Source organism: Phragmites australis, chromosome 12 (assembly GCF_958298935.1).
Source record: "Phragmites australis chromosome 12, lpPhrAust1.1, whole genome shotgun sequence".
In the NCBI taxonomy this organism is placed as follows: Eukaryota; Viridiplantae; Streptophyta; class Magnoliopsida; order Poales; family Poaceae; genus Phragmites; species Phragmites australis.
Genome location: NC_084932.1, coordinates 3,468,791 through 3,496,087, shown reverse-complemented (window position 1 = coordinate 3,496,087; position 27,297 = coordinate 3,468,791). Strand labels below are relative to the sequence as shown.

At 43.3% G+C, this 27,297-nt stretch overlaps 3 protein-coding genes and 1 pseudogene across 3 annotated transcripts; 3 read left to right on the top strand and 1 right to left on the bottom strand.

The window, feature by feature from the left end:
- Positions 1-2,145: 2,145 nt before the first annotated feature.
- On the top strand, positions 2,146-3,608 carry LOC133886901 (uncharacterized). Its single transcript, XM_062326813.1, has one exon. The coding sequence runs from the start codon at positions 2,237-2,239 to the stop codon at positions 3,263-3,265; it is 1,029 nt and encodes a 342-aa protein (XP_062182797.1). The 5' UTR covers positions 2,146-2,236; the 3' UTR covers positions 3,266-3,608.
- A 2,124-nt stretch (positions 3,609-5,732) lies between these two features.
- LOC133887209 (uncharacterized) lies at positions 5,733-7,580 on the bottom strand. The gene is made up of 3 exons (XM_062327160.1): positions 6,746-7,580; positions 6,253-6,598; positions 5,733-6,148 (listed from the first exon to the last, which is right to left on the bottom strand). The coding sequence occupies exons 1-3, from the start codon at positions 7,344-7,346 to the stop codon at positions 5,866-5,868; spliced, it is 1,230 nt and encodes a 409-aa protein (XP_062183144.1). The 5' UTR covers positions 7,347-7,580; the 3' UTR covers positions 5,733-5,865.
- A 2,592-nt stretch (positions 7,581-10,172) lies between these two features.
- LOC133887292 (protein transport protein SEC23 D-like) lies at positions 10,173-11,586 on the top strand (annotated as a pseudogene).
- A 7,650-nt stretch (positions 11,587-19,236) lies between these two features.
- Positions 19,237-21,580, top strand: LOC133886854 (auxin transporter-like protein 3). Its single transcript, XM_062326743.1, has 6 exons — positions 19,237-19,517; positions 19,618-19,803; positions 19,919-20,031; positions 20,140-20,323; positions 20,456-20,553; positions 20,741-21,580. The coding sequence occupies exons 1-6, from the start codon at positions 19,329-19,331 to the stop codon at positions 21,396-21,398; spliced, it is 1,428 nt and encodes a 475-aa protein (XP_062182727.1). The 5' UTR covers positions 19,237-19,328; the 3' UTR covers positions 21,399-21,580.
- Positions 21,581-27,297: the final 5,717 nt, after the last annotated feature.

Here is a 27,297-nt window from a genome sequence, read left to right as displayed (position 1 = left end):
TTCGTACATTTAAGCTACCTCCATACATAATATGGTTTAAACTTCCTATCTCTACATATTGTCTAATTGTGCATATGTTTTCTCTTTTATCATATGTATGCACACATATAGGGGGAGTTTAGACTATATTATGTGATTTTCATGAATTGTGATCCATGTGATTTCACTTCAAATGGTATCGACATAGCTCATTTCAATTGATTCATGTACTCTACAAATTGGTATCATTTCCTTCAATTGAATTCCTATAAGTGGTATCATCTTATGGATCATAGTTCATAAAGATCTCTCTCATGTGCTCTAACACTTTCCCTTCAGTTCAACATGCGTTTGTAGCCTTATTGAGATTGTTGACAAAGGGGAAGAATTTTGATGACCAAAGCAAAATGAAAGATGACATGCCTAGGGGAGAACAAGCAAGGAAACAAGATTTCTAGGGATGCCAAGGTTGAGAAAGGAGAATAAGATCTTGTATGGGTCGATCAAGGGAGATAGTGGTAATGGAGAAAGTGGGAGAATTATCTCCATGTCAGCCACAACAAAAGAGGGATAAAGTGAAGTGAAGGTAAGAATAATGTATAATAAAGATGATATTTTTCCCTAACAACTGGATCATTTTCATTTGGTATCATTGGTTCACTTTCAAGTGGTATCATTGGTTCACTTTCAAGTGGTATCATTGATGTCCTTACAATTGGTATCATTGATTGTTTTTACCATACATCCAAGCATTTTGGTAAAACTTTGTGCACTTTAAATTTAGTATCATTTATATTTTGTCACTTGTTTTGGTTGTGTTGTCATCAATCACCAAAAGATGGAGATTGTAGTGAACATGGCCCTTTTTAGCGCATGTCTGTGATTTTGGTGATTAATGACAATATAGTCAATGGGACTAATATGTTTGTCAAATATATGCCTTAGTACGATTCATGGATGCAATACATGAATAAGCCACCGCAGCCGGGACAAATATTGATTGAATTGGAGAAGTCCCATAAAAAATGTATACACGAGAAGGTCCGGTGCTATAACATTTGTACACACCGGAGCATTTGTTCATAAGGAAGACTTAAAGTGTTAAACGCACCGGATGGTCCGGTGATGGGAAGTTAGCAACGCCGGTAGAGTTGGCTATAGGTCGCAGACGTTTTTGAGTGGTAGAGTAGACACACTAGATAAATCTAGAACACATTTAGATAGAAATTGATATTGATTTATCTTGTGAAAATTTTTAGAAGTCAATTAATTTTAAGTGTTTTAATTCATCCTCTCTTAAAACGTCACCGATCCCTACAAATTCATTCGTTTCGTCAATATGTGGCTAGAGATGACGTACTAGTAGCTCACATAGGAGAAATTAATATCACTAGTAAACTTAATTCACATAAATTCCTTCGGTTGTTCCTGTGCAATGAAGGATCAGAATTAAAAGTAGAGTTTAGTTCTCTACAAGCACAGAAATCACTAAGAACACTAGTATCAATTGCGCATATAAATATTAAGCATGGTGATTTCTAGTGCTAAAAATAATTTTAGAAATTATTATATCACATAAGAAGAATATTAGTGAATTTTACCAGTGTTTTAGAAATTTATTTGAGACAATTACTAAAAGTTATAAAAGTAGTCTTTTTGGAGAATTTTAGTTTAAATTCTACACAGAATTTTTTTGGTGAATTCAATTAAAATGGGTTGCACATGGATTATGTAACACGTATAAAAAAATTTAGGACTTTTGGAGCAACAAAATATCACTATTTTGAATAGAAAAGATAGAAGGAAAATTGAACTTCAGAGTACTGTTCACCACGGGTACTGTTTATGTGCTTACCGCAAAAAGGGCTGTAAGCATATCCGTTCTATGAAAAGACAGTAAGAGTATGTAGAATTGTTTATCATCCTCTCAGGGAGCGGTAAGGGCTTAACCACTACATGAGTGAGCGGTACGCACTGGTTTTGAAAAATTTTCACGAGAAATCTATTTATTTAATTTTTTAATGAAAAAATATAAAATAAAATAAAAAAACTCTTCAAAGCCATGATGGAGTGATTGAAAGTTGGCAACTCCCCAGCTAGCCAGCCAGCTCTCTCTCTCTCTGAATAGGCCCAAGCCCAAATGGTTCACCCAGCGGCGCGCTAGAACAGAAGATGGGAGAGCACGATACTCGAGTCCCCACCGGCTCAATCCGTTTCCCAAACCCTACCTCGCCTCGCCGCCGCCCTCACCCTTGCCATGGCTGCTCCTCCCTCTGTCGGCGTCAAGGGCGAGGGGATGGAGATGGATAACGGCGTCCTCCCCGCCGTCAAAACCATCGCTGGGAACGGCGATCCCTCCGCTGTCGACCGCAGCGCCACGACGGAGGAAGTCACCACCAACGAAGCCGGCGCCCAGGTCCTTACCAACGGCAATGCCAAGGGTGGAAACTCCTCCTCCTCCGGCAGCGTGGCCACCGAGCCCAAGGTCTCGAAGCCCCCAGCCCGCGGCGCCGTCTCCAAGAAGCTCACCCCTGCGCGCGCGGCCTTCGCTCTGTTCACGTCGCTGGCGCTGTGGTTCTCCGCTGACCAGCCGCGGCGCGCCGTGTGGACTTTCTCTGTCATCGCCAGCTCCTACCTCGCCCTGTGGACCATCTCCCTCACGGCGACGATCCACGCGGGCACCGTGCTGGTCTCCGTCTCCTACATGGCGCTGGTCGCCGCCGCCGTCACACACCTAAGTTCTTCCGCCGGCATCTTCATCATGCTCCTCGACACGGCCTACGCCGCCGGGCTATTTGGGTACGCTCTCTCTGACTACCGGCAGCGCAAGGGCACCGAGCGGTCTGCCGAGGCCGTCCCCACTCGCAGCGAAGACGACCTGAAGTGGGACAGGGGCGTGTTCTGTATGGTTTCCTTCTACGCGACCGTTACTTCCTTGGTGTGCGCAGCGGGCGCGGCATGGGTGATTTACTACACCGTGGACGAGTACTGGATTGTCCTCTTGCTGTCGATCCTAATCGATCTCAGCCTCTTCTTATGGGCGTGCCTCGTGGCGGTGCAGAAGCTGCACGGTGCTCTCATCACAGACAATCAGATGGGCTTCATCTACTGGAGCGGTGTGTTACTCTTCTTACCGGACTTTCTTCTCTCCTACCTCTTCGGCGAGGCCATCGGGGTGTTGGTCCACCCGCTCGGTATGATTGGCATGGCCGGGTTTCTTGGGTATAGCCTCGGCGTTCATGCCCGCTACGAGCATATGGTGACACTGGAGAAGAAAGAGGCTTAGTTATGCTTGACCTAACTTCTGATGAGTCCGAATGAAGTATGTTATTAGCTCTTTGTCGTTGGTTATGTTGTTTAGTGATACTTGCTGCACCTAGTTTGGTAAACCAGTCTATTTTGTTTATGTTTGTGGTCCCACACCATGTGGATAAAGCTTGGAAATGAATTCTCTAATTAATGGTTGGTTATCTTAGTAGTGTTTATTTGAGCAACTATGGGCATTACCTCTTGTGCTGCTTATGATGTTATGATGAAAGCATTTCTTGTTTGCATTTGAGATGCTATGCTTTGGTGTTTGCACTAGCATGAGCTGGGAGTTATAAAAAAAATATAATAGACTGTTGATACATTCTAGTTGCCTATCCTCTGTAAATAAAATCTTCGGTATGTGTTTCTTCGAAATTTACAACTGTGAATCATTATCTTACATTACATGTTTATGATCCTAGATATATCGAAGTAAGCAAAGGTATAGATAGAATGGAATTTATTGTCAGTTGATTGGTTAGCTTACACAGTCCAGTTGTATGGCATGGCTTTTTGCAAAAGGTGTGGTCCTTGAGCTCTTTGTGGTATTTTGCCTCAAAAACATCTTTTTGGTACACCACTTGCTACCCAGGAGGTAAGGAGTTTATGTTAAATCATGATTATTGACTGTTGATCGGTAATGTTGGTTGCAAATACATGTTACCTGCTGCAGAAGGTTGCTATTCTATTTTCTGTGGTATTGTAACTTTCTGTGGTATTTATCAAAATGAAGGTGTTATAGTCATCTGGTTAAATGTTAGCCATTGATAATCATGAACCAATAATTTAGAAATAAGCGTCTTGTAACTTTTTTGTTGCTGTTTCTGTTAGTTTCTTATCTTTTGCACTAGATATCATCATGACTCATAATAGATTCTTTATGTTTGTTATATCTAGATGTTTCAAATGAGTAGCGTACTACTTAGCTCCTTGACTGAAGCAAAATCGAAACTAATATAAATTGTTAATGTACAAGTTATGTTATATTTGTTTCAATATGAAAGTACGTCTCTATCCTCATAAACTTCCGAAATGGAATCTCTCCCCCAAAACATGAACAGCTGAAATGGAATATATTGCGATATGAGCATTATGATGGTCTGGCCCCAATGAACATATTCTCATTTATCTAGTTGATGGGCATTTCACATTCACCATAAGTAAGTAGGCATTTTGTGATAAATTTTGTAATGAAAAGGTTGGTTCTGAAATGTTGTTATTGTTGTGACGAAACTTTCTTAGGGCAAGATTATTCAAAGGATTAAACTGGCCTGATGATTTTAACCAATTTTCTGAGACAGCTAAGTACCACATGGTTTGCATCCCGCTACCTGCAGGTCCAGCACATTCCAAACTGCAGATAGGTAGCCACTAGGATATAAATTTGGTGCCCGTTTATTATTTTCAGGTTGAATCTTGATATACACCCCCATCAAGACAGCGCTCTAAGCACGTCGTTTGCAGTATCCAATGGAATAAAACAGGCAACTTGAGAACAGATCTTTTAGACTCTGCCGATGACACTCTTCGCTGTTATTGGCTCTTGATGTTTGTCCTGTTTTGTTATGGACAGACAGAACATGCCATGGGAATACTAGATTAACAACGGTTAACAAACAATCCTGAACCTATGATCTGTTTGGCTAGAATAGCTTGTAGATCATGTTGTGCACAAGCAGACAACCTCAGCATATTGTGGATTAAAATACGGTACAATCACCATCACATCTACTGGTTATTGAGGTTCATAAGAAGTAGCACTTGCTAGGGATCAGTACTATACCCCTCCTGTCATAGATAAACAGTTTTGATTAAGATCCGATCAAACTTTTATAATTTTGATCATAAATAGCTTTCAAAATATTTAATTTGGAAACATAAAAATCATACGTATATATTTGTTTTGAAAAATATTTTTATAATAATATATTTTTAATAGATATTATAACTATATTCTAATAAAAAATAGTGGTCAAAGTTGCACCTCGAAGATCGTGAAAAATCAAAAACGTAATATATTTTTGACCGGAGGGAGTAGTACGTTGAGTTAGATGTAGCGGATGGTAGCATCTCCATGGGAATATAAGATTTGCAGTTCATTGCTTCTTCCAAAGTGTCTGCTTGTTGTTAACCTCTTGTCTAGCTGCTTCTTGGAAGCAGCTCAAATGCTTATGGAGCAAGAAGCAGCTCAAATGCTTATGTAGGTGAGCATCTGATCTAAGCTCTGCATATGAGGACAAACTGATGTTGATATTGGCTTTGTTAGATCTTGGGAGCTGGCACAAGTCAGCAGTTTTTTTGTGTGTAGTGCGTGAACTTATTCTCATGTAGTCATGTGTCATGTTGTGCCTGTACATGCTTTGTTTTGAAAACTTTTATGAATTATTCTTGATGTTTTATGTGATTAATATCATGATATGCCGGTCAACCTGCAGAGAAACTAGGAAGGATTGACAGCCAGAAAATTTGCACTATGAACTGTTGAACAGGAAAGGATTGAAGAAGCAACAGCAGAGTGAAATAGAGCAAAGTAGTACTAGCAAAATTAACTAATTAAGTTACATTAGTGGTTATGATTTAATATCCACTGTATATGACTACAAAGCAGGGCAATATAGCTCTAGGATTGAACACAAACAGCTCATCCAAATCTGAGTAGGTCCCCTCTAAGCAGGAACTGACCGAGTCACATTCAGAGTCGCACTCCTCTGAAGATCTTGAATCACTGACCCTCTTCACCCTCCCGGCAACCACCCTGCACACCAGCATTGCCCTCTTCTCGCCGTCCGACGACACCTGCGCCATGTCGTGCGCCCGCCCGCTCGTCGCCATTGTCGCAATCTTCCCATCGCCATCGACCCTGATGATATATATATTTTATTGTCAAGCAACTATTTTCATAAAACTATTTTTTGTTACGTCTGAGAAACGTAGCTCGGATATCTGAATGTTTACTGTAAGTACCTGAAACCGTCCCTGATGATGCCGCACAGCTTGCACTGCGCCGACGGGCCCTGGCACGCGGCGGTGCCTCCGGCGAGGCCGAGGGCGCAGGTGAACGTGGTGCAGTGGAACCTGAGGAGCTCGTTGCCGTCAGCGACGCACCTGGGGTTCTTCTTGCCTTCTTCATTGCTCGCCCTCTCCTTGATGCTCTCCTTGTACTGCTCGAACCTCGTCACGGTCCTGTCGTTGCTCTGCACCTTGAGTATCCGTTCGATCTTGCACACCGGAGCCTGCTTCCTCAGCCAGCTAGACTGGAAGATGATCTCCACGATGTTCCTGCTTGTGTCCTCCGGGCCCAGCTCTGAAACTGGCATTGCCATCACCCATGGCACCATAAGATTTGCATCGTTAATTGCATACATTTTACATGAAGAAAATGTTCAAGAATGTGAAGCTTCGAACTATGCAAGATGATGTTTTTTTCCTTCTCTTTTTTGGCTTTTTGAGGAGATACCTGCATGCTTGGTTGCTCTGTGCTGCTCGAGGGACTCGGCCTTCGCGAACACCTCATCGCAGTCGACGCAGGGGAAGGCGGCGGTGCCGAGGCTCCTGGGGTCGAAGACCGAGTGGCACTCGTAGCAGCCGGAGAGCTTCCTGATCTGCACCCCCCTGAAGGAGCCCCCGAACGACGACAGCGGCGACGAGAGTGCGGACGATAACGGCGAGGACGACGACGTGACCGTGGTCGCCGCCGTGGTCTCCGAGTTGAACGACGACGTCGCAGAGATGGCTGCGGCGGCGGCGTACACGGCATCGACGTCAGGAGCTTTGAGCGACCTGCTCGAGGCGCTGCGGCCGCCCCGGCTCATCACCGAGCTCTCCTTGGTGCTGCAGATGGATCCCGCGCACGTCATGCTCCGGGTGATGCTGATGCTCCTCTTCTTCTTGCTGCTGCTGCTGCTGTTCTTGCCTTCACCTGCTGCTGGCTGGCTTCTGTTCTTGCAGGTGGAAGAAGGGTAGAACCCCATGGCCATCCAGAAGGACTGAGATGGCTTCTTCCCAGCTCCTCTGCTCATCTTCTTGGCTGCATTTGCATCCGTTGGAGGACAAGGCATGATCTATATATATATCTATTTCCTTCCTTTCTAAAACTTTTTTGGGAGGGAGAAGGGAAAGGATTGCTGGAATGAGGGGAAGGTGCTTGAAACTGTGGTCACTTTAGGCTGCACTGCTCCATGATTAGTTTAGTATTAGTGCCCTCAATGGCCCTTTTTATTTCCTAATGCTAGCTGGTGGAGGTGAATGGAAAAACAAACAAGGCCACAAATGCCAAGGAGGAAAGCCTGAAATCCATTTCATGGCATGGGCAGCCAGCAATCATGCTCCCAAGTCCCAATCCTGACTAGGACCATGTGATCAGCACCTGTTCCTCTCTTCCTCTGTTTGTCCTAAACATAATGGATAAAATCATGTAATGTCCTGTTTCAGCAAAATGTAAATTGTTTAGGAGTACAAATGTACCATCTGGAGAATACATGCTTGGAAGGTCTAAACTAACATTTGTACCATCTGGAAACTGTCCCTCTTCTGAACATGGCATCAACAGAGCCAGGACTGGTTCAGTTCACACAGAACAAATCGGCGCTCTGAACTTGCATTTCACCCGAAATATATGTGGTTTCCGAGGTGTAAGATTGGTGCCTGCCATGTGTTAATCTTTAGCACAATTACAGCGCGGTCAAACGAGTCTAAATCTGCTTCATTAGTAACTGTGCAATGAGCCAATTTATGCAGATTAAATTTGGTCGTTAAATTTCAGAAATCATATGTAATGCGGTCAAACGAGTCTAGAAGCTTAGTTACTGTGAAATGAGTGTGCGTAGAGAGAGAGAGAGAGAGAGAGAGAGAGAGAGAGAGAGAGAGAGAGAGAGAGAGCCGAGAGCCGATGGTGCGTGGAATGGAAGAAAGCCTTGGCCTCAAAAGACCTGCGAGTACACTGCGCCCCATCATTAGAGGAAGACTGCAACGGCTAATCCCTGAGCCTGCTACTGCCTCTAGAACGGATCTGCATGGTGAGAGCTTTGTGGTTGATCTGGTATGGATTGGAGCAATGATTAACGGTGATCCTTCTGCGTGGTGGCATGCAGACGATTCCATTGGTCCTGTCAGATTTGAATCGGAACTCGCGCGCAGCAGGGGAAGGGGACATTATTGCCCTCAAGATAACAAGAGCAAGCGAGGGAAACAATGAAAGTGGCATGCCGTATCTTGAAAACAACTTTTATGCAGTTTTTCATCATGTATGGGTGGATGTTTACTAATATGTTTTGTATTTAAGTTTGATTGTCACCAAATTTACTTTTAAAAGTTCAGCCTATTTGTTAGTTCTTTATTCACAGCTACTGCTGTACTTTTTAATAATTAATGGTTGAATGCAGAGGCCAGAATAAAGACATTTATTTTTCTGAAAAAAAGACAACAAGAACATACGAACATGCATAGGCTGATGATCCATGTGATCAAGTTAGATCCTCACAGTATTGCTTGATTAGTTTATCATTTTTTATGTAGAAACTGGAGGGCGATTAGCCTTGTGTCCCTGAAAGATAGAGTTGATATCAAATAAAGAGGGGAAAGGGATCCCAAAAATAAGCAGCATTTGAAAGTACTGGATCCTATAGGACTAGCCCTGAAATAATGTAATCCCTCGCTATTTTTTGTTTTTAGAAATAAATAATCCATGGACATTTTAAACTCATGGCGATTTATTTTTGTACTTTCTCTTTGTGAAATGAACGATCGAGCCGCCATACTAAGCATCTTTTGAAAAATGCTAAATCCTGCTCGATAGAAAAATTGTCAGTTTTAGCTGCCAAAATGCCAATTACTTCTCTCTCTCTCTCTCTCTCTCTCTGAGATTTATGTGCATTCTGAACAGTTCCAATTACTTCTCTATTGAGAGGAGTAGGGATCGGGCCGAGTCAATAGCACAAAGCCCACCAACCACAAATGTATGGGCCTTATCGGGCTTAATTGTCCCCAAAAAAGAAAAAAGTATTCGTCTGGCCCGGTTAAGATACGGCCTACTTTATAAAAAAGACAGAGGAGCCCAGTTTACCATATAATAATTATATCCAGAGCACTGTTGGGCCTATATTTGTAGGCTTCTTTTTCGGACCGTTTTTGATAGAATACACGACCTGTATTACTGTATACAAACTCCAGTGAAGTAGTGTAGGATCGTATATGTGTAAATTATCTAATTAAACCGGGTGAATGATTGTGGAAGCTAAATTCTATTTCACAGACCCCGAGCCGAGGTTGGAACAATTAAAAATTTAAATCATCCTAATCAAATATTTAATTTATTCGTAAAATTTAGTTCAAGAAAGACAACCATCACATCACTAAAAGCAATAGTAAGAAAGATCCAACCGTTAGAAAATAGCCAATCATACGAAATTATTTCCATAAGAATCAAGTCAATCAAATCTCTGAATTTGAAGATATGAAATTCGTAAACAGACTATGATGAAAATAAAAATAGATCAAATGTAAATATCTAAAAAATTTACGGCAGAGTTACCTTGATACTTAGGATAATTTTAGATAGATCAAACCCAAGGGAATCACAACGAACAAATGATTCATTGAAAATTACCGCAGAACTACGAACACAAAAAATACAAAGGAAAACTTATAAAATCCACACTTTATTGTATGGATGAGTTACAAGACGCGTCTCTAAAGCATTCTAAAAGTTTCCTTGCGAAACTCTAGATTAGTTCTACTCTAATCTCCTACTTTCTCTTTTAGCTCGATATTGTTAGTCTCTATTTTCTGACACTGAAAACCACAACACAATATACATATCTTTATCTCTACTACCTAAAAATACATAGTAGATCGAGTGTCCTGCCACCCGTCTCCTACTTTAAGATATGGCCGTCCAGTGGGGCGTCGCTGTGACGCCCTTCGCCGCCGCCGACGAGCGCGGCCAGCCCGCGACCACGGGCATCGGCGGCGATCACGTCCCGCGCTGCAACCACTGTTGAGCCTACTTGAACAGCCACTGCGATCTGGAGCGTTGGGGCTAGGCCTACGCGCTCTGCGGCACGCTCAACGGATTCGACGACGCCGCCGTGTGCCAGTTCCAGCGTCCCGACGCATGCCTCGAGCTCAACTCATCCTTCATCGACAAGATTCCAGGTAATACTACTTGCAGATGTTCAATTAAAAAAATACTACTTGCAGCTGCCTCCCCGCGTGATTTGGGAAGAATTTTGGCATGTGGGTTGAATTTGTTCAGTGGATGATGTGAAGGGTGGAGGAGACGGCGTGCAGGCGTGGCCTATGTATGTAGCCGCTGTAGATCTCGCATGTCAGTGCAGTCCTGTTGCTCATTGCATCTAGATCATGGAATTCTATTTTTGCTTTCCTCCCTTTGCAGTGGTACGAAATTACTTTTGCCTGTGAATTGTGATGATAGAAATTTACCAAAGGAACTCAACTATATGCAATTAATGAGAGTACGGTTTCAAAAGAACTAGAACAAAAACAATGAGTGGATATAGTTCAATTGGCAGTTCCATTTTCGTTTAAAAGATTTTTTTAAAAGGTTGCTTTATGTGCTGAGATTTGTGGGTATGAGACTCAGTGCTATGTGTTATAGGAGTCATCTGGGAATTGATTATTGTTTCGTTTGAATGTCTTCAGGTTCTGAAGAGTTCTTGGAACTCATCAAGAGTGCACTTCTGATGACCCTAGAAGGTTAGAGTCTTGAACATTTTGAACTTGATGAACTTGAACATTGTGAATGAATTCAATTTGATTATTGCTCACTTTGATGTTCACCATGCAACAGCTCTGGTTCCGGGCTCCCTATTTAGGTTATGATATTCAACCACAAGATTGGATTGTATGATGTCCAAGGTTCAATTCCGATCATGAAAAATGTTTTCATTCCTCCAGAATTAGAAGAAAATAGTCTGCATGTTGCCCTTGAAGATGCTATGCCCCTATTTTCTTTTTTGGCCCCAGTATGTTACAAACATCAGCTCAACTACAACATGATTTAGACAATCAGAACATGTTGGGTGAAGGTAATATAATTGATGGACAGGTTGACACATGCAAGGATCGAATCACTGCTTCTCATGGGAGAGAGGTGCTGCTTCTGGGCAGGAAGAGGATACTGTTTTACTTGGCAGGCGAGGTTTGGGAATAGCCATACCTGCTTTAATTGACTACCTAAGTTCAGAATATGGTTCTACTTTTGCTTTGGATAGGTCAACTTACTTTTCATATCTAATTTTTTTAAAATATTTTGTGTCAATCAGGCAGTTACGTTCATAAGATATTATATATTTGTAGAAAATTTAGTATGTAGTATTTTATGCCAAATTTGCATTTTTTTTCTCCTTGTCAAATCGAGAGCAGCTAGGGTATTTGCTTTTCTAACATTTATCATCGTGATTGAATATTTTTAAGTGATTTGTATGCCTATAACAACTGCTGCTAGATGAACTACTAAAATTTTTAAAGCCGAGTTGTTCGCTTTGGTTGCACGTCTTGATAAACAAGTTTGTCTATCTACACATGTGGTACAACCTCGACATATTATTCCTGAAACTTGATGAGTTAGGTTCCAGATATCCTGTGGACTCCACGTCCAACTTGGACACAAGCTTCGACCGAACGGTCCACTAGCCTGCGTGTCACCCATCTGGGCCATGGCTCTCTCCTGCGCAGATCTCGCCTAGGCTACCGTGCCTCATCAGCCCATGCGCCCTGTCTCCACTGGCCTAAAGACCATCTCCAACGGTTTCCCATCAGGGTCCAAAATCCCTTCACGACGGGATTTTCGTTCCCTTCAGCGCTCCAACGGTTTCCCTTCACGGTTCCGTCACGAAGGGATTCCCAGGGTCATTCCCTCCAGGACGGGATTCTCTCTCCTTTCCCTTCGCGATCCCCCTCGAAGGGAAGCTGTTGGAGATGAGAGGAAATAAAGGGAATGAGAACGGGGAAGGGAATCGGGAAGGGAACGAAATGAAGGGAATATGGTTGGACTGCGCCTCTCGGCTTGCTCCTTGGTTGGCCCATCCGAGTGAACCTAGCACATGCACGGCCACTTGTCATTAGGCTATGAGTTGACCTAAGCCACCGGTGAAAATGGATCGGATACATATAGATATCACTGATTTTATATTTTATCTTATATATTTTTTTATTTAAAGTCGGATACGGATAGTGTCGAATACATATGGATACAGATAGTCTCGGTCATGGATACATATCGATACGGATCAAATATGTGGTGAGTCCGATGCAGACAATGTTGGTCACAAATATTTATTTATATATTGAGTAAAAGTAATAACCATATATATCGCATATGTTATAACTGTCTGACCATTCCACGTATCCAAAACTCAATTACATTAGAGATCGAATAAGTAAATTAATAATATACTCTCATGAAAGAGGTTATGTTAGATCGAAATTAGAAAAGTTATGAGCGTACAATATGTTAGCTAAAGATTTTATTAATTATTTGAATATATTAATAACTTTAAATGAAAAAGTATTAACTATATATTAATAACTTTAAATGAAAAAGTATCAACTAGAAATTTGTAGATCTCATTAAGAGCTGCAATTTTAATATAAAGATCGTCTCCATCCGACCCCGTATGAAAATGTTATAAGCTCTGAAAGATAGATTTGAATAGCTATTAGATAGTTTTCGAATATATCTGATTTTATTCTCAAATATCCGATATCTGGCGTATACCTGATTCCCTATATTCGAATCCGATATCTGATACAACTATCTAAGATTCGATCTGATATCTAAAATTTCTTTCGGATATCCGATATCCAAGATCCAATTAACATATAAATTAAATCAGTCGATCGAACGGATGACAAAAATTCGATCCATTTTCACCCTACACCTATTCCATCTGTTTTCACGCCTACACCTGCTCTACTGCTGGAACCAGCCATGCATGCCATTCATGGCATGTCAAAACACTTTGACCAATTAATGCATCCCACCAAACATGCATGGATATAATTTTTAATTTCTTTTCCTTCTTCCTTTTATTCCATAGCGCATACACGCATATATGTCTATGGAATAATTTTTTCCGCGCCATCACATGAGGCTTTGCACCACAAATTGTAGCGTCTCCTGATGCAATCTATTTTCATCACATACATCTTCCATGTATGTTTCACGGTGTGATAACCTTCACGTGCATCGCTCTTTAGCTCGAACGTCCCGTGTGACCTCTTGACCTCAGTTCCTTCATGAACATAGTTCTACTCTTGTCACTGACCACATTCGCTCTTAGGACGACACCTGCGCAGGAACAAAACCAATAACTCCGAGCACAAGTTTCACAAACTTAACTCACGTCAAACCGTACAACATCACTCACATGAATATGTTGCACATATAAAAAACACAAATATAAACTTGCTACCATGAGCATCATCATCACATGCATAATGATAAATCACTTTGTATCTTTTTCCAATTTCACAATTACATCAATTACGTTGTCAATTTATTAGCACACGATCTCACAAGTAGTGATGAAAATCTACTCCCACCGATTCCAAATATAGGTCCATTTTGACTAGCGCACATGAATTACGGTAGGTGATGTAAAGACCTTATTGTTCTTCTGTCATTGTCATTATTTTTTGCGATTACAAGTATAACACACATATACACACAAAGACTATTCACGCACAACATACTCTCACACATACTTAGCACGTCTCTTATTATACACCTACAAATAAAGCGCTGTAAGCACTCACATGAATGTAAATTATAGGCATCACAATTTGAACCCTGTTGACTGAAGTCGTACCCTTATTTTTCCACCACCATACTCAGAGGTGGTTAGCTTGTTTACTCTATTTATTACATGTATTTATATAGGAGCAAAATAGAAAAGTAGAGGTAAAAATATGTCTGAGACTTGTTGAATGGGCTTATATTTTTTTTGCATTGTGAGAAGAATCGGAGCAAGTACGACCTCATGGAGTGTGACCACATGCTTTCCTGTTGTGACGCACTCAGGTGCGCACAGCTCCAGGGTCTGCTCCAGCAGTTGAAGCCTTGGTACGTGGAATTTGCCTTGGTCACACAATAACTACTACTTTCACATAAAATAATGTAATTGGTGTGGAACGCAAGACTAAAAGAGCGATGTTTAAAAGAGCGCTAGTCGGTAGGTGGGCGGGCGGGCGGCCTCCGCCGAGCACATAGTCCGCTAAGGTGTTGCCTAGGCGGCTGAACCAGAACGTGGGATGTAGAGGAGTATAGTAGGAGGAGGAGAGAGAGAATGCTAGAAAGGGTACAAGAGGAAAGGGGACTGATCGAGGGAGAGAAAGAGTAAGGAGAGGTTGCAAAGAGGACTAAGGACGATAGAATGGTGATAAAACAACTCTCCCATGCTGCAACACGACCAAGGGTTAAGGCCCTCTTTTTAAACTTCACCTAGTTGGCCCATGTATCGATGATTCGGTCTTAACTTTAAGACCATCCTCATCTATTTTCCTTTCATTTTATTCCTTTCCTAATTCCCTTCTCCATTCGTATTTCCTTTATTTTTTCTCATCTTCAACAATTTTCCTTCGAATAAATTCGTAAAGTAAATGACCCTGAGAATCTCTTTGTGAAACCGTTGAAATGCTGAAGGAACAAAAATCTCTTCGCGAAGAGATTTTGAGTCACGAAAGGAATCCATTGAGCATGATTTAAGGGAGCACCAAGGGTTTGCAGAGGCTGTGCGGACATGCTCTCCTACCCGTGTGTGCATGGTCCAAATTATGTATTAGAGATCGTGTCTATTAATATCTAGAGAGTAAATTAATAAGACTGTAGAGGTAGTACAAGCCGCACGAATTAATGCTAGCTAGAGTTGAACTGTAGTCCTGCTCAAATGAATTGCATTTAGCTGATCAATCGCTAGCAACGTAGCATGTGCAGCAAGTATCAAGATGCGCGCAACCGACCGCACAATCACGACCAATGTCCCACACGTTCGCATGCGTGCATTCTGCGCTGCAATCGAATATCCTCATTTCGAGGAGATTGGCGAGTGGCCATCGAAGATCGATCGATCTCGTGCATGCCGACGGAGATCTCTTCGACTCTACTAGGAGTATTACTATTACACATGCATGCACCTCCGAGTCTCCCACGAAGGTGCAGCAGCGCTTTCTGCACGCCCATGCAACAAGCATGTCATTGCCAGCTCCTAGACTCTCTCTCTCTCTCTCTCTCTCTCTCATCATGAGAAAACTGAAAGGAAACCCACACACGTCTAGCTTACAGTTGATCTATATGAACGTCCCTTAAGGTACATGGTCGGAAAGACATAGAAACTGGGACGACAGATATGTGTGCATGGTCCCGATTCGAAAAAAGATGCAGAAAGTTAGGTCCATGCATGAAGAAAAGATAGGCCATCGCTCGGCCATGATGAGAGAGAAGGCTGGCGCTAAGGTACCACCTTTGTGAATCAAAAGAGGCTTAATTTCATTATTAAAAAAGTGGCTTGATTTGTTAAGTGCTAGCCCACAGCTAATACTCTGTAAGATCGAAACTAGAAGCTACCAAGTAAGATCGAAGATATCTTGAAGCTCCAGATTGCATACATGCACACGTTATGAGCATTGAGCAGCACACCGTCGAAGACCGAATCATCGATAGTTTATGTGCATGACATACGCACATATGTGGAACCAACTACCGTGGTAGATGGAAACTGGAAAGCATTCTATATTACTTTTGGTACCATTGCAAAGATGCACACAAGTTGGAGAATATATATATCTCCGCCTGCGAGGCTGACAAGTGAGGTTTCTAGGGCCACCTGTCGGTGACACGTATTTTCCGATTTGAGTGATCTTTGGAATGGTGGAGGAGCAATTCAACCCATTTTGATTGCTCATTCAAATTATTCGTTAGTTGGTTTATGGAACTCATAAAGTTACTTTGGCTGATCTTCATGAAGTGTCTAAATCCAGACATTAGTTGGGTTCTCACCCTCAACGAGTTATAACTTCATTTTTTCGGTCCAACTTCTTATTGGGGACTTTTTGGGATAGTTTTGTCACATCACTCTGCGACATACTCATCTGGAAAATTACCAAACTCTTTAGAAAAAAGGGAAAATACAAATTTATGTATCAAATCTGTGTGGTGTGATTAATTCTTGCAACCGATGTTACATCAAAGGGATTTGATTTTTCTTTGTCCCTAATTAATATGATCAACAAGATCATCAACTAGACCTACCAACTTCTTAATTGGTGCCCACTAGCTTGTCTTGTTTTCTTAATTTTCACATATCATACACATTTTTGAATACCCAGTCCACATGACCATTTTGTTGTATCTATTTAATTAATGACAATTCAAATAAATTTGGATTATTTTTTCCAAATTCCTTTTACCTTTATCAAAATTCATGTAACCTGGCTGTAAAATTTCATTGGGATTTCGAGGATACCTTCGTCTGATATTTAAATATCTGGCTCAAGAATTATCTTAATTAGTTAATGTTCGGCTAAAGAGCAAATATGATTCATATTAATTAATTGCAATCACTTTTAGATGGATCTCAGGTAAAGAAATTAAGAGAAAAGGTTTGCTAGGGCCTACCTCCTTGATTCCATGTAGAGCCCTCTTAATCATATCTTGAGAACACTCTTTTTAAGTAATGTACCTTTATGTCACCGCACATTACCTTTTTTATTTTCCTAAGATATTTTAATTTCTGTGTATATTCCTCTTGTGTTGTTCTCTCTATCTGTCGTATCCCTTTATGTGCTTTATATTTTCATGTATCACAGTTCACAGAGTGACAATTATTCCAGGATATGGCAAATAAAAAGAAGTATTTCCATGTGTTAATCATAAACAACACAATAAATGACCTAATTCGTGACCCAAATTGTGAAACAAAATTATTATTTTTAATGCATGGACCCTGCAAAACAATCGCTGTTAACTTCTTGGTCATGATATTTAATTTGTTCATCATAACCTATATCTAACATTTTGTTTATCTTTTTAGCGATGCTTATTTAACTTATGCTTAATTTGAATGATCTTTAGTTAGATCCATTTTACACACGACCGGCTGACGTGAAGGCAAGCTAGCAATGCAAATCCAAGGACGCATGGACAGTATCATCTTGTAGGCTGTCCTGCTCTCCTAATTTCCTTTTGATTTCGTTCCCTTTATTCCATTCAGTTTTCATAAGCATGCATGATTGCTCCAGGGGTGGGTGATGGTGCTCCACATTATTATTGTACGCGCGTGTGACAACTAATTAGTTGTGCTACTGCTCTCTGAGCCGCTGCTCTCGTACGGCAAATATCTGCAGAAAGCTCCACATATAATAGAACTAATACAGCAAGAACAAAACCTCTTCATGTCTAAAAGATAGTTGATGCATGCTACTTAGATCAACACACTACTACAGAAAATATTATCACTGCTGGTTCCAAATTAGCATCATTACCGGTTTTAGAACCGGCAGTAATACAATTATCATTGTTGGTTTGTGTTACAAACCGGTAGTTATAGTCGGTCTCAAGTTTGATGTTTTTGGGATCCCAAAAAAATCATTTTTTCACTCGACGAACTCCTCACGGCTTTGCTTTTGTGATGAATCTCTCACTGTTTTTGTGGTAGTTAAACCCATGAATATAGAAAATTATGCGCGCACACAATTTGTGGGAGTCACTCCCGTGACCTCACCACTCCCGTGAAGCTTTCTTACCATCTTACCTTACAGTTTTAGTTAATAGCTATGGGGTAATTTATTCTTTTGATTTTTTCTGCATAAATCTTTGAATAATTATTTGGGTATATAAATGGATTCAAATGAAAATGTTCTTTACTACAAAGTTGTAGATCTCATAGAGAACTACAATTTTTATATAAAGTTTGTCTGCATCAAACTCCATATGAAAAAATTATGAACTTCCAAAAACAAGATATCTACTATTATCACTGCCGGTTTATAACAAAACCGGTAGTAATACTTCCTCCACTACTACTATGGGTTCATAACATTTTCAGTGTCGGTTCATATCAAGAACTGATAGTAGTAATATTAGTGTCGATTATTGACATGAACCAGTAGTGATGGAGGGCAATGAATGGTATTTATGTGGTAGTGATAGCTCCGTTGTTAATAATTCTCTTCATATAAATTATTACTTTTTTTTGAAAAATTAACAGGGGCTTAACTTAAGCCTACAAAGAGTATTTTTAATATTACATGATAATTGATCACATCATTATTGTGCAGGCTAAACAAATTTTTCCTTATCAACAATTGCTTTATTACCATATTATTTCACCTTATTACAGTCCTATATATCTTACCTGACCATTGCAAATAAGAAATGCATTTCATTGTTCCTTTCGAAAAAGAAAAATGCATTTCTCTGTTATAAGGACATGTCATGCGTGCATGCATGCGCCAACTTTGCATGGGCCACTAGCTAAGGTCCAATCACGTCCGGTTACCGAATCAAAGATCACAATCCAAGTCAGGATTTTTTTTATTGTGCATTTTGTTTGATACATTTGCCCATATCTCCATCTCATCGTCCTAGCATCTAGCCATCTCTCCCCCAAAATGAATAGCACACTATATATACATCCATGCATGCACGGCTTCTAAAAGTTGTACGCATGGATATCCCTCCCAAGCTACTATCGTAGCTTTCTACAGCCATGAACAATCACCATCTATATGTGCTAGATCTCTCATATATATATAAAAAAAGAGAGAAATAAATAGGAAAGAAAGATGACAAGTTGCATGTCAGCATGCAGCTGCATGGGCCAGGCCGCTCGTGTGCTGCCCCATCCATGCACTGCACGCACCCATCACTGTACATTGTACATTACAGTGCCGCATAATTTTTTTTCCTTTCTCTATGATTCGCCAGCTTGGTTGAGCCTAGCTATATAGTATAAGCGGTCGTGTCATAGCAACGAGAAGGGAGGAGGAAGAGAGATCAGGAAGTTAAGGGAGAGAGAGAGAGGATGGCGTCGGAGAAGGTGGAGACGATCGTGGCCGGGAACTACATGGAGATGGAGAGGGAAGGCGGCGACGCCGACGCCGACGCCGGCGCCGGCGCCGGCACCGCGTCGTCTAGGGGCAAGGCCCTGTCAAGGCTCTTCTGGCACGGCGGCTCCGTCTACGACGCCTGGTTCAGCTGCGCCTCCAACCAGGTGCAGCCTAAGCCTCCACATATGTAATGCGTGCCTACAGAGAGAGTGTTGTTTTTTCGCCAACACAGCTTAAGCTTTTAGATGAACTGGTTGTGATTAGGTAGCGCAGGTGCTGCTGACGCTGCCCTACTCCTTCTCACAGCTGGGGATGGTGTCCGGGGTGCTGTTCCAACTCTTGTACGGCCTGTTGGGGAGCTGGACAGCGTACCTCATCAGCGTCCTCTACGTCGAGTACCGCACCAGGAAGGAGCGCGAGAAGGTCGACTTCAGGAACCATGTCATCCAGGTACATTATATTACTTTTGCTATAGTTTCCCCCCTTCAGTATCACATGAAGTACTCACAGGAAAAAAATTGATCTTGATTAATTCTTTGATCGATGCTGCTGCATTCTGGAGCAGTGGTTTGAAGTTCTTGATGGCCTACTGGGGAAGCACTGGAGGAACATCAGCCTTTTCTTCAACTGCACTTTCCTCCTCTTCGGCTCCGTCATCCAGCTCATCGCATGTGCAAGGTAATTTCATATACATCCATTCAAGATCCATCGATGATCGATCCCGGCCCCACGAAGGTCACGAACTCACGATTTGAAGTGCCTGTGCACTGATGAGATCTCGAGCAGTAACATCTACTACATCAACGACAAGCACGACAAGCGGACGTGGACGTACATCTTCGGCGCCTGCTGCGCCACCACGGTGTTCATCCCCTCCTTCCACAACTACCGGATCTGGTCCTTCCTCGGCCTCCTCATGACCACCTTCACCGCATGGTATCTCACCATCGCCGCCATCACTCACGGCCAGGTGAGTCCATACTATGATTGGGTCGATTGCCCCATCATATCGCCTTTCACTAATAGCTTAGGCTTTTCGATGAATTGAACATATGATTGCTTAAGTTTGATGATGCATGATCATCATGGACCGAAATTATAGGTGGAGGGAGTGACTCACTCGGGGCCAAGCAAGATGGTGCTCTACTTCACTGGGGCCACCAACATCCTCTACACCTTTGGAGGCCATGCTGTCACAGTGTAAGCCAGCCTAGCTTCAATTCACAGAATTGTTTGCTCTCACGGATGCATGCATGCATCTCTTCATAATCTCAGATCGATCACTTCTGAAGTTCAGGCAGATGAGTTGCATGCATGAGTGACTTAATTTGTGATCTATATATGGCTGATGCGGTTGCACGAACTGAACTGTTGCTGCATGCTGCAGGGAGATCATGCACGCGATGTGGAAGCCGCAGAAGTTCAAGCTCATCTACCTGGCGGCGACGCTGTACGTGCTGACGCTGACGCTGCCGTCGGCCTCCGCCGTGTACTGGGCCTTCGGTGACATGCTCCTCGACCACTCCAACGCCTTCTCCCTCCTCCCGCGCTCCGCCTTCCGCGACGCCGCCGTCATCCTCATGCTCATCCACCAGTTCATCACCTTCGGGTTCGCGTGCACCCCGCTCTACTTCGTGTGGGAGAAGCTCATCGGCGTGCACGAGACCAAGAGCGTCGCCCTCCGCGCCGCGGCGCGGCTCCCCATCGTGGTGCCCATCTGGTTCCTCGCCATCGTCTTCCCCTTCTTCGGCCCCATCAACTCCACCGTGGGGTCCCTGCTGGTCAGCTTCACCGTCTACATCATCCCGGCGCTCGCGCACATGGCCACCTTCGCACCCGCGGCGTCCCGGGAGAACGCGGTGGAGCGGCCGCCGCGCGGGTTCGGCGGGTGGCCGGGCATGTACGCCGTGAACTGCTTCGTGGTGGCGTGGGTGCTCGTCGTCGGCTTCGGGTTCGGCGGCTGGGCCAGCACCGTCAACTTCGTCCGGCAGGTCAACACCTTCGGGCTCTTCACCAAGTGCTACCAGTGCCCACCCAAGCATTGATCGACACTATTAATTACTTAATTGCATGCGTGGTTTAATTTCTTGAGGAAACATGTATGCATAGAGAGATTAAAGATTATGCAGAACTTGTTCCATGGACACGACATGATCCCGTGTCACTGTGTGTGTGTGTATGTATGTATCTATGTGTTTGTATCTCTCATGATATATCGAGCGAATTAATTACGCCTGAATTATATCCGATTTAGTTTCAGGTTACTTTGTTCATTTTTTTTATTTTTCTCCTCTGTTTGCAATGAATTATATCCGATTTAGTCTCATGACACATCCAAGTTTGCAATGACCCTATCTACCAAACTTGAACCTGCATTTATGTTTATCCATCCCCTTCACATTGCAGACATCCTATGTGATGATCATGATGCTGTCGTCAACTGATGGCATCTCTCAAGGCAGTACACACTTGTAAAGTCACATTACAGGCTATGCCAATGTGGGTGCATTTGGTTAGAGGATAATGTTGGATAGGATATGATCATTCATATTTTGTTGAATTATTAGGCGATCTAATTTCTTATTTAGTTAGACGAATAGAACTTAGTTGGGGTTAGTTAAAATTTTATGGGACTCACTTTCAATTGAATTGCAGATTAGATAAACGGTTTAGAAAATAATATTATTTAAAGCATGCTAACAAAAAAATGTATTTACTCTAACTAAGTAGAATATATCACATCAGCAGGGATAAAACTTATACAGAACATGGATAACTACATCCAACAGTTTTTGATGAATAGGTTCATCCAGTATCTGAAAAGAATATTCTTTCTAGATAGTCATCCTATCGAGATTGCCTCTAACCAAACACTAAAAAATTAGATGGCTATCTCCCATCCAGAGATAGCCCTCTAACCAAACACCTTAAAAATTTAAACATGCATGCTTCGGACTTTGGAGGAGAGGAGGAAGAACATGCATCCATTGCATCTTGCATGGTCCACCATTTGTCCTTGGGGAAAAAAAGCTCCTGTAGAAAGATCAACTGAGACTGACAGTGTGAGGCTGCATGTTGGAAAGAAAGGTGACTGAGGCTGTGTGGACCATGGCTTTGTTGTGAAGAAAGGACTAGTTTGGAGGAGACCATTTTGCATCTGGTCCTCAAAGGTATATAATGATGCATGCAGGTAGACCAGTGCAGATAAAGAAGGTTCAGGACTAAACTAGTGGTACCTCTCATGTGGTTGCATGATGAAGACTTTGGGGTTTGGATCCATGGTAAGAAATTAAGAATAATTCTGGATAGGTTACTCTAGTCTAGTATATTACCATCAGATCAAGAAATCTAATGCCTGAGACCGGCTCTAAGAAAGATGTTAGGATCTGAAAATTGCAGATGAGGTGCTCCCCTCTGAATATTTCAGCAGACAGCTCATCGATCGAGTGTAACTGGAGGAAAATGTACAAATGAGAATCTCAGATGAGATGCAAATGAGGTGCTCTCCTCACATGAGCACTACTGTTCTGATTTTCACATACAGATAGGTGCAGTACAATCCCTAATCTACCATGCTTCAGAAAAGCTATATGGTACATTCTAGGCTGGAGCTTGCAACGATCAACAGAGCAGTTACACTGCTCATAAAACTTTCAGTCTACTTGACAAAAATTACCTTCGTTCATGGAGAATCTGAATTGAAAAAGATAACTTTATTAACTCTTATCGTTACATCAAACTGATACAACCATACTCATATAATAGTTTATATTTGATCTCTATATAACTAAGATACACATAGTCATTTAATCAGCACATAAACAGTTGGTTCATAGAGACTACACAACATTCAACCCAATGGAGCAGACGACAACAGGTCATGGACGAAGAAGCATCGCTCCACGGCATGTGCTGCCTTCCCCTCCAGCACTGTCGGGATGGGCCTGCACACATGCGTCTCCATGGACACCTCTGGAGCAAGGAACCAAGAGGTCGCTGCCAAATCTCCCTGGGTGAATGGATCATGCATGGGTTTTCCGGCTGCCTCGGTGTCCGTAGCGGGCGTCTCTCTTCCCCTCCTGGGGGCGGGGTGGGGTCAGGTCAGCATGCTAAAGGTGCAGAGAGGCATGCAGATTGCAGGAGGCAGAGGAGAGCCTCTCCAATTCAGAGCAACTTCACCTCCTTGTCTTGATGCCTCAGCACTCCGAAGCCTGAACTGCTTAAAATTCCTTATGATGAAGAGTGTAAGGCCCTGTTTGTTTTCTACTTCTGGTTCTGCTTCTGCTACTGGCAGAAGTCAGAAGTCAGAAGCCAGAACAAACGGGGTTCTGGAGAAGTGACTTCTGGCTTCTCCAGAAATCTGCTTCTGAGAAAAATAAACTAAAGTTGAGAAGCTCGCTGAGATATGCTTTTCTGAGAAGCTATGTGCTGAGAAGCCAAAAATTTATTGTAGAAGCTAACAGGCTATTTCCAAAAGCAACTTTTCAGACAAGCCAAAAACACAGCTTTTCAGAAAAGCTCAAAAGCAGAAGCTCAAACAAACAGGCCCTAAATACCTGAGGCAGCACTAGCTATCCCTTTTGTTTCCAGCAAGTACACATTTGATATTTCTCATAAGATCTATTTTTCATTTAGAGAGAATTAAATGTTAGCCAACGACAGAGGAGTGAGGACATCGCAAAACCCAGAACAAAAACCAAATTAGGGACTAATTGTTTCAGGCTGCTTCTGTCTACTGCTTCTGTCAGAAGCCCAGAAGCCAGAAATCCAAACAAACGGGTTTGATGAAAAGTGGCTTCTGAAGACGTCAGAAACTTGCTTTTAAGGAAATGAACTAGAAGCTGAGAAGCTAGTTGAGAGTAACTTTTTTTAAAGTAGTGTGCTGAGAAGCCACAAAATTATTGTAAAATCCAAAAACAGTTTTTCAGAAAAACCAAAAACACAACTTTTCAAAGAAGGCAGAATTAGAAGCCCAAACAAATAGATCCTTAGTAAAAAAAAAAATCACAAGGTTGCATAGCCCAAATACAGAAGAACAAACTGGACACAGCAAGAGCAAGCTGACACTCATCCATCCAGGATAGAATCATTCAGATCCTTACATGTCTACCATTCCATGGATAGCCAGAGTAGCAGTACCAAACAGGCAGACAAGGACACACAGATCACTAATTAGCCATGCACTGAACAAGCTGCTAAGCTCAAGCATATACTGCTGGCGGAATAAAAGATGTCGTCCCCGAACAAAGTGTGACGAGAGTCTCTTCTAGAGAGAAGACTCAAGCTTGAAGAAAAAGTGGAGAGAAAGAAGAACTAATAATGTATTGATAGAAAAAAATTCATCCTCTGGCCTAATGACCATGAGTTTGTATTTATAGTATCGTTTAGGGTGTAAATGTGCAAGCATGCTCTTACAGAGATAGCGATACAATCTATCACTAAATCACAAGGACCTATGGCCGGTCAAATCACACAACATAGGTCTAGGTAGGATACATTTACCCCTAATTAGAAGATATTATCTACTATGGCAATACAATTGTACAAGTGGCCCTAAGAGTGTGGTACTCAGCTGGTCGCCTATTATGGTGCCACACAGTCCAAGGTGTCAGTCCGACTCCCATTTGCACTAGGATGTCAGAACGGCCTCCACTTGCATCGGTATTAAATATCAGTCACTTCCTTGCAGGTGGAGGACGGCTGACGGACCCCCTCTGGCTAATGACTCCTCCCCCCCCCCACCCGTGCTTCGAGGAGCCTGCCTAGGCTTCGAAGGACTAAGGCTTCGGGAGGCTGGGGCTCGAGAGAGTCTCGAAGCCCAGAGATCCTCAAAGCCTCCGAGGACCCGTGGTCCACAGGCGTAGGCTGGCGGGGCTAGGGTGTTGGGGTCCTTAATGATGACCCCTAACAGTAGCCCCTCGCGAGAGTGGTTAGCGGAGCGGTCGACCCTATGGTTATTTTGGAGCAGGGCCTCCGACGGTTCATAACTCCGTAGCCGATGGCCTATGGTCCTTTGTATTGCTTCAATTGTTTTGGAAAGTCCAGTCCAATTGGTTTGAACTGACCATCCGATGACACCTGTGAGAGGGGGCATTAAATGTGACCTGCGGTTAGTGGTGTGGTTACGCCTTGCGAAGTGGTAGTGGAACATGTGATGCCTCGTTGTTGGAGGGTCGTGTGGGGGGTTCGCTCCCCCATGACCGTGGCCTCATGGCGTGTGTGTTTCCCTAGGAGGAAATAACTCCTCCCTTAGCTTTATAAGTAGAGGGTCTCGGTTAAGTGGTAGCCTTGATCTGCACCTCTGCTCCCATCTATATATGCTTCAGCCCACCCGCTTTGCCAGCCATAGCACTCCCATCTTTCACCGCCAGCCAACGCTTTTCACCGCCTCATAGGGACCCTCATGGCCAGTTCTAGTGCTCAAGGTGGAGCTGACATGTCGTCGTTGGGCGGGGCCGTTGATGTGCGTGGGGGGTGGCCATTCAAGCAGCGTTGATTCCTCCATCGTTGCCTGGGCTGCCGCCGGGAGTGATTCTCCACCACGCTAACCAAAAGAATCTTTGGCAAACCATCGTGTTGGGGGAATCCATCCTCATCGAGATTGAGCTCGATCGGATGGTCACAGTGGAAAAGATCCCCTCTAGATCCACTGCTCGGGCCCTGTGGGGTGAAGTGGTTATGGAGTATCTGGGCAACAAGACCGTGGTGTTCGAAGCCTTTTTCAACACGGGCCTTGGCCTTCCAGCTATGTTGCTCCTCGAAGGGGTGCTTCACTACTTCTACGTGAAGCTCCCGCATCCATCGACCAATGCCATTGCCCACCTGACCATCTTCAAGTAGATCATGTGGGCGGAGGGATGCAAAGGGAGAGCGGACCTTTTTGCCCTCATCCATGAAGCGAGTTGCCAACCGAAGATATGGATGGAGGATGGGGAGAAAAAGGCCCTCAGCTTCGATTGCGTGAACTTCCAGCTACAGCCGGAGCACAACGATGCATTTTCGGCGAAGGCCATCAACAACTGGTGGTACACCGGATGACCAGAGTAGTGGTTTTACTATGGTGTTGGTTTCGGATCCCCCTTCTGCTCTACGAACCAGGCTATTGAGTACGTTTGGACCCCAATGGTGGATATCTCTAACACACAGTTTTCTTTGAGGTTAGTGCTTCTCCAGAAGGTGGCCCGGAGGATGAGTATGCGCGATCTCACAGAGAAGTTCACGATGTTGCGTGTCCGACTCCTTCAGGCAGACTGGAATCATGTCTTCGAACAAAGTGAGGAAGATGAACCGAATGTGTACTCCGGGCCCATCATCAGTTCTGGTGAGTCCTCTTTGTTGTCTAGTTTGGAATCCACATATGTGAACACCATTTTCTTTCAGAGAATTGCCTCCCGCTGGAGCAAGCGGTCGAAATCGTGGAGCAGTTCTTGGGCCCGCCAATTGTAGCAAAGCGGGACTAACGTATGGATCTGGTCAGGAGCTAGGAGTGGTACAACCGCATCTGCCTCCACCTTGGGGTGGTGGCTCCAGCGTGGCCGGGCCTGACGGAGCCCAAGGTCACCCGGAAGTGAGGGCGCGTGGTTTTTGGTGCAGCGGCCTCTGTAATTCTTGTGAGCTCTCTCTGGGCTCAGCCCCTGCCTGCCTCCAAAGGTTCACAGGCTAGCTTGGTGGCTGAGCTGTCTGAGGCATTGTTGGAGGGAACGAAGTGTCAGAGGTGGGCCAGGAGCGCTAGAACTGTAGTTTTCCCGATCGAGGTCGAAACCCAACCCGGAGGGGGTGACCATGGAAAGGGCTCGGCTCCTTCAGACCCTTCCACCCATGGCCAAACCGGCGGGGAAGGCGGTGGAGCCTCTTTGGACTTCCGTGTAGCGTGGGGGTTCGCCAACCTCTCTGACGATAGAATAAAAATCTCATCCCATGGATTTTTATTCTATCATGGCGATG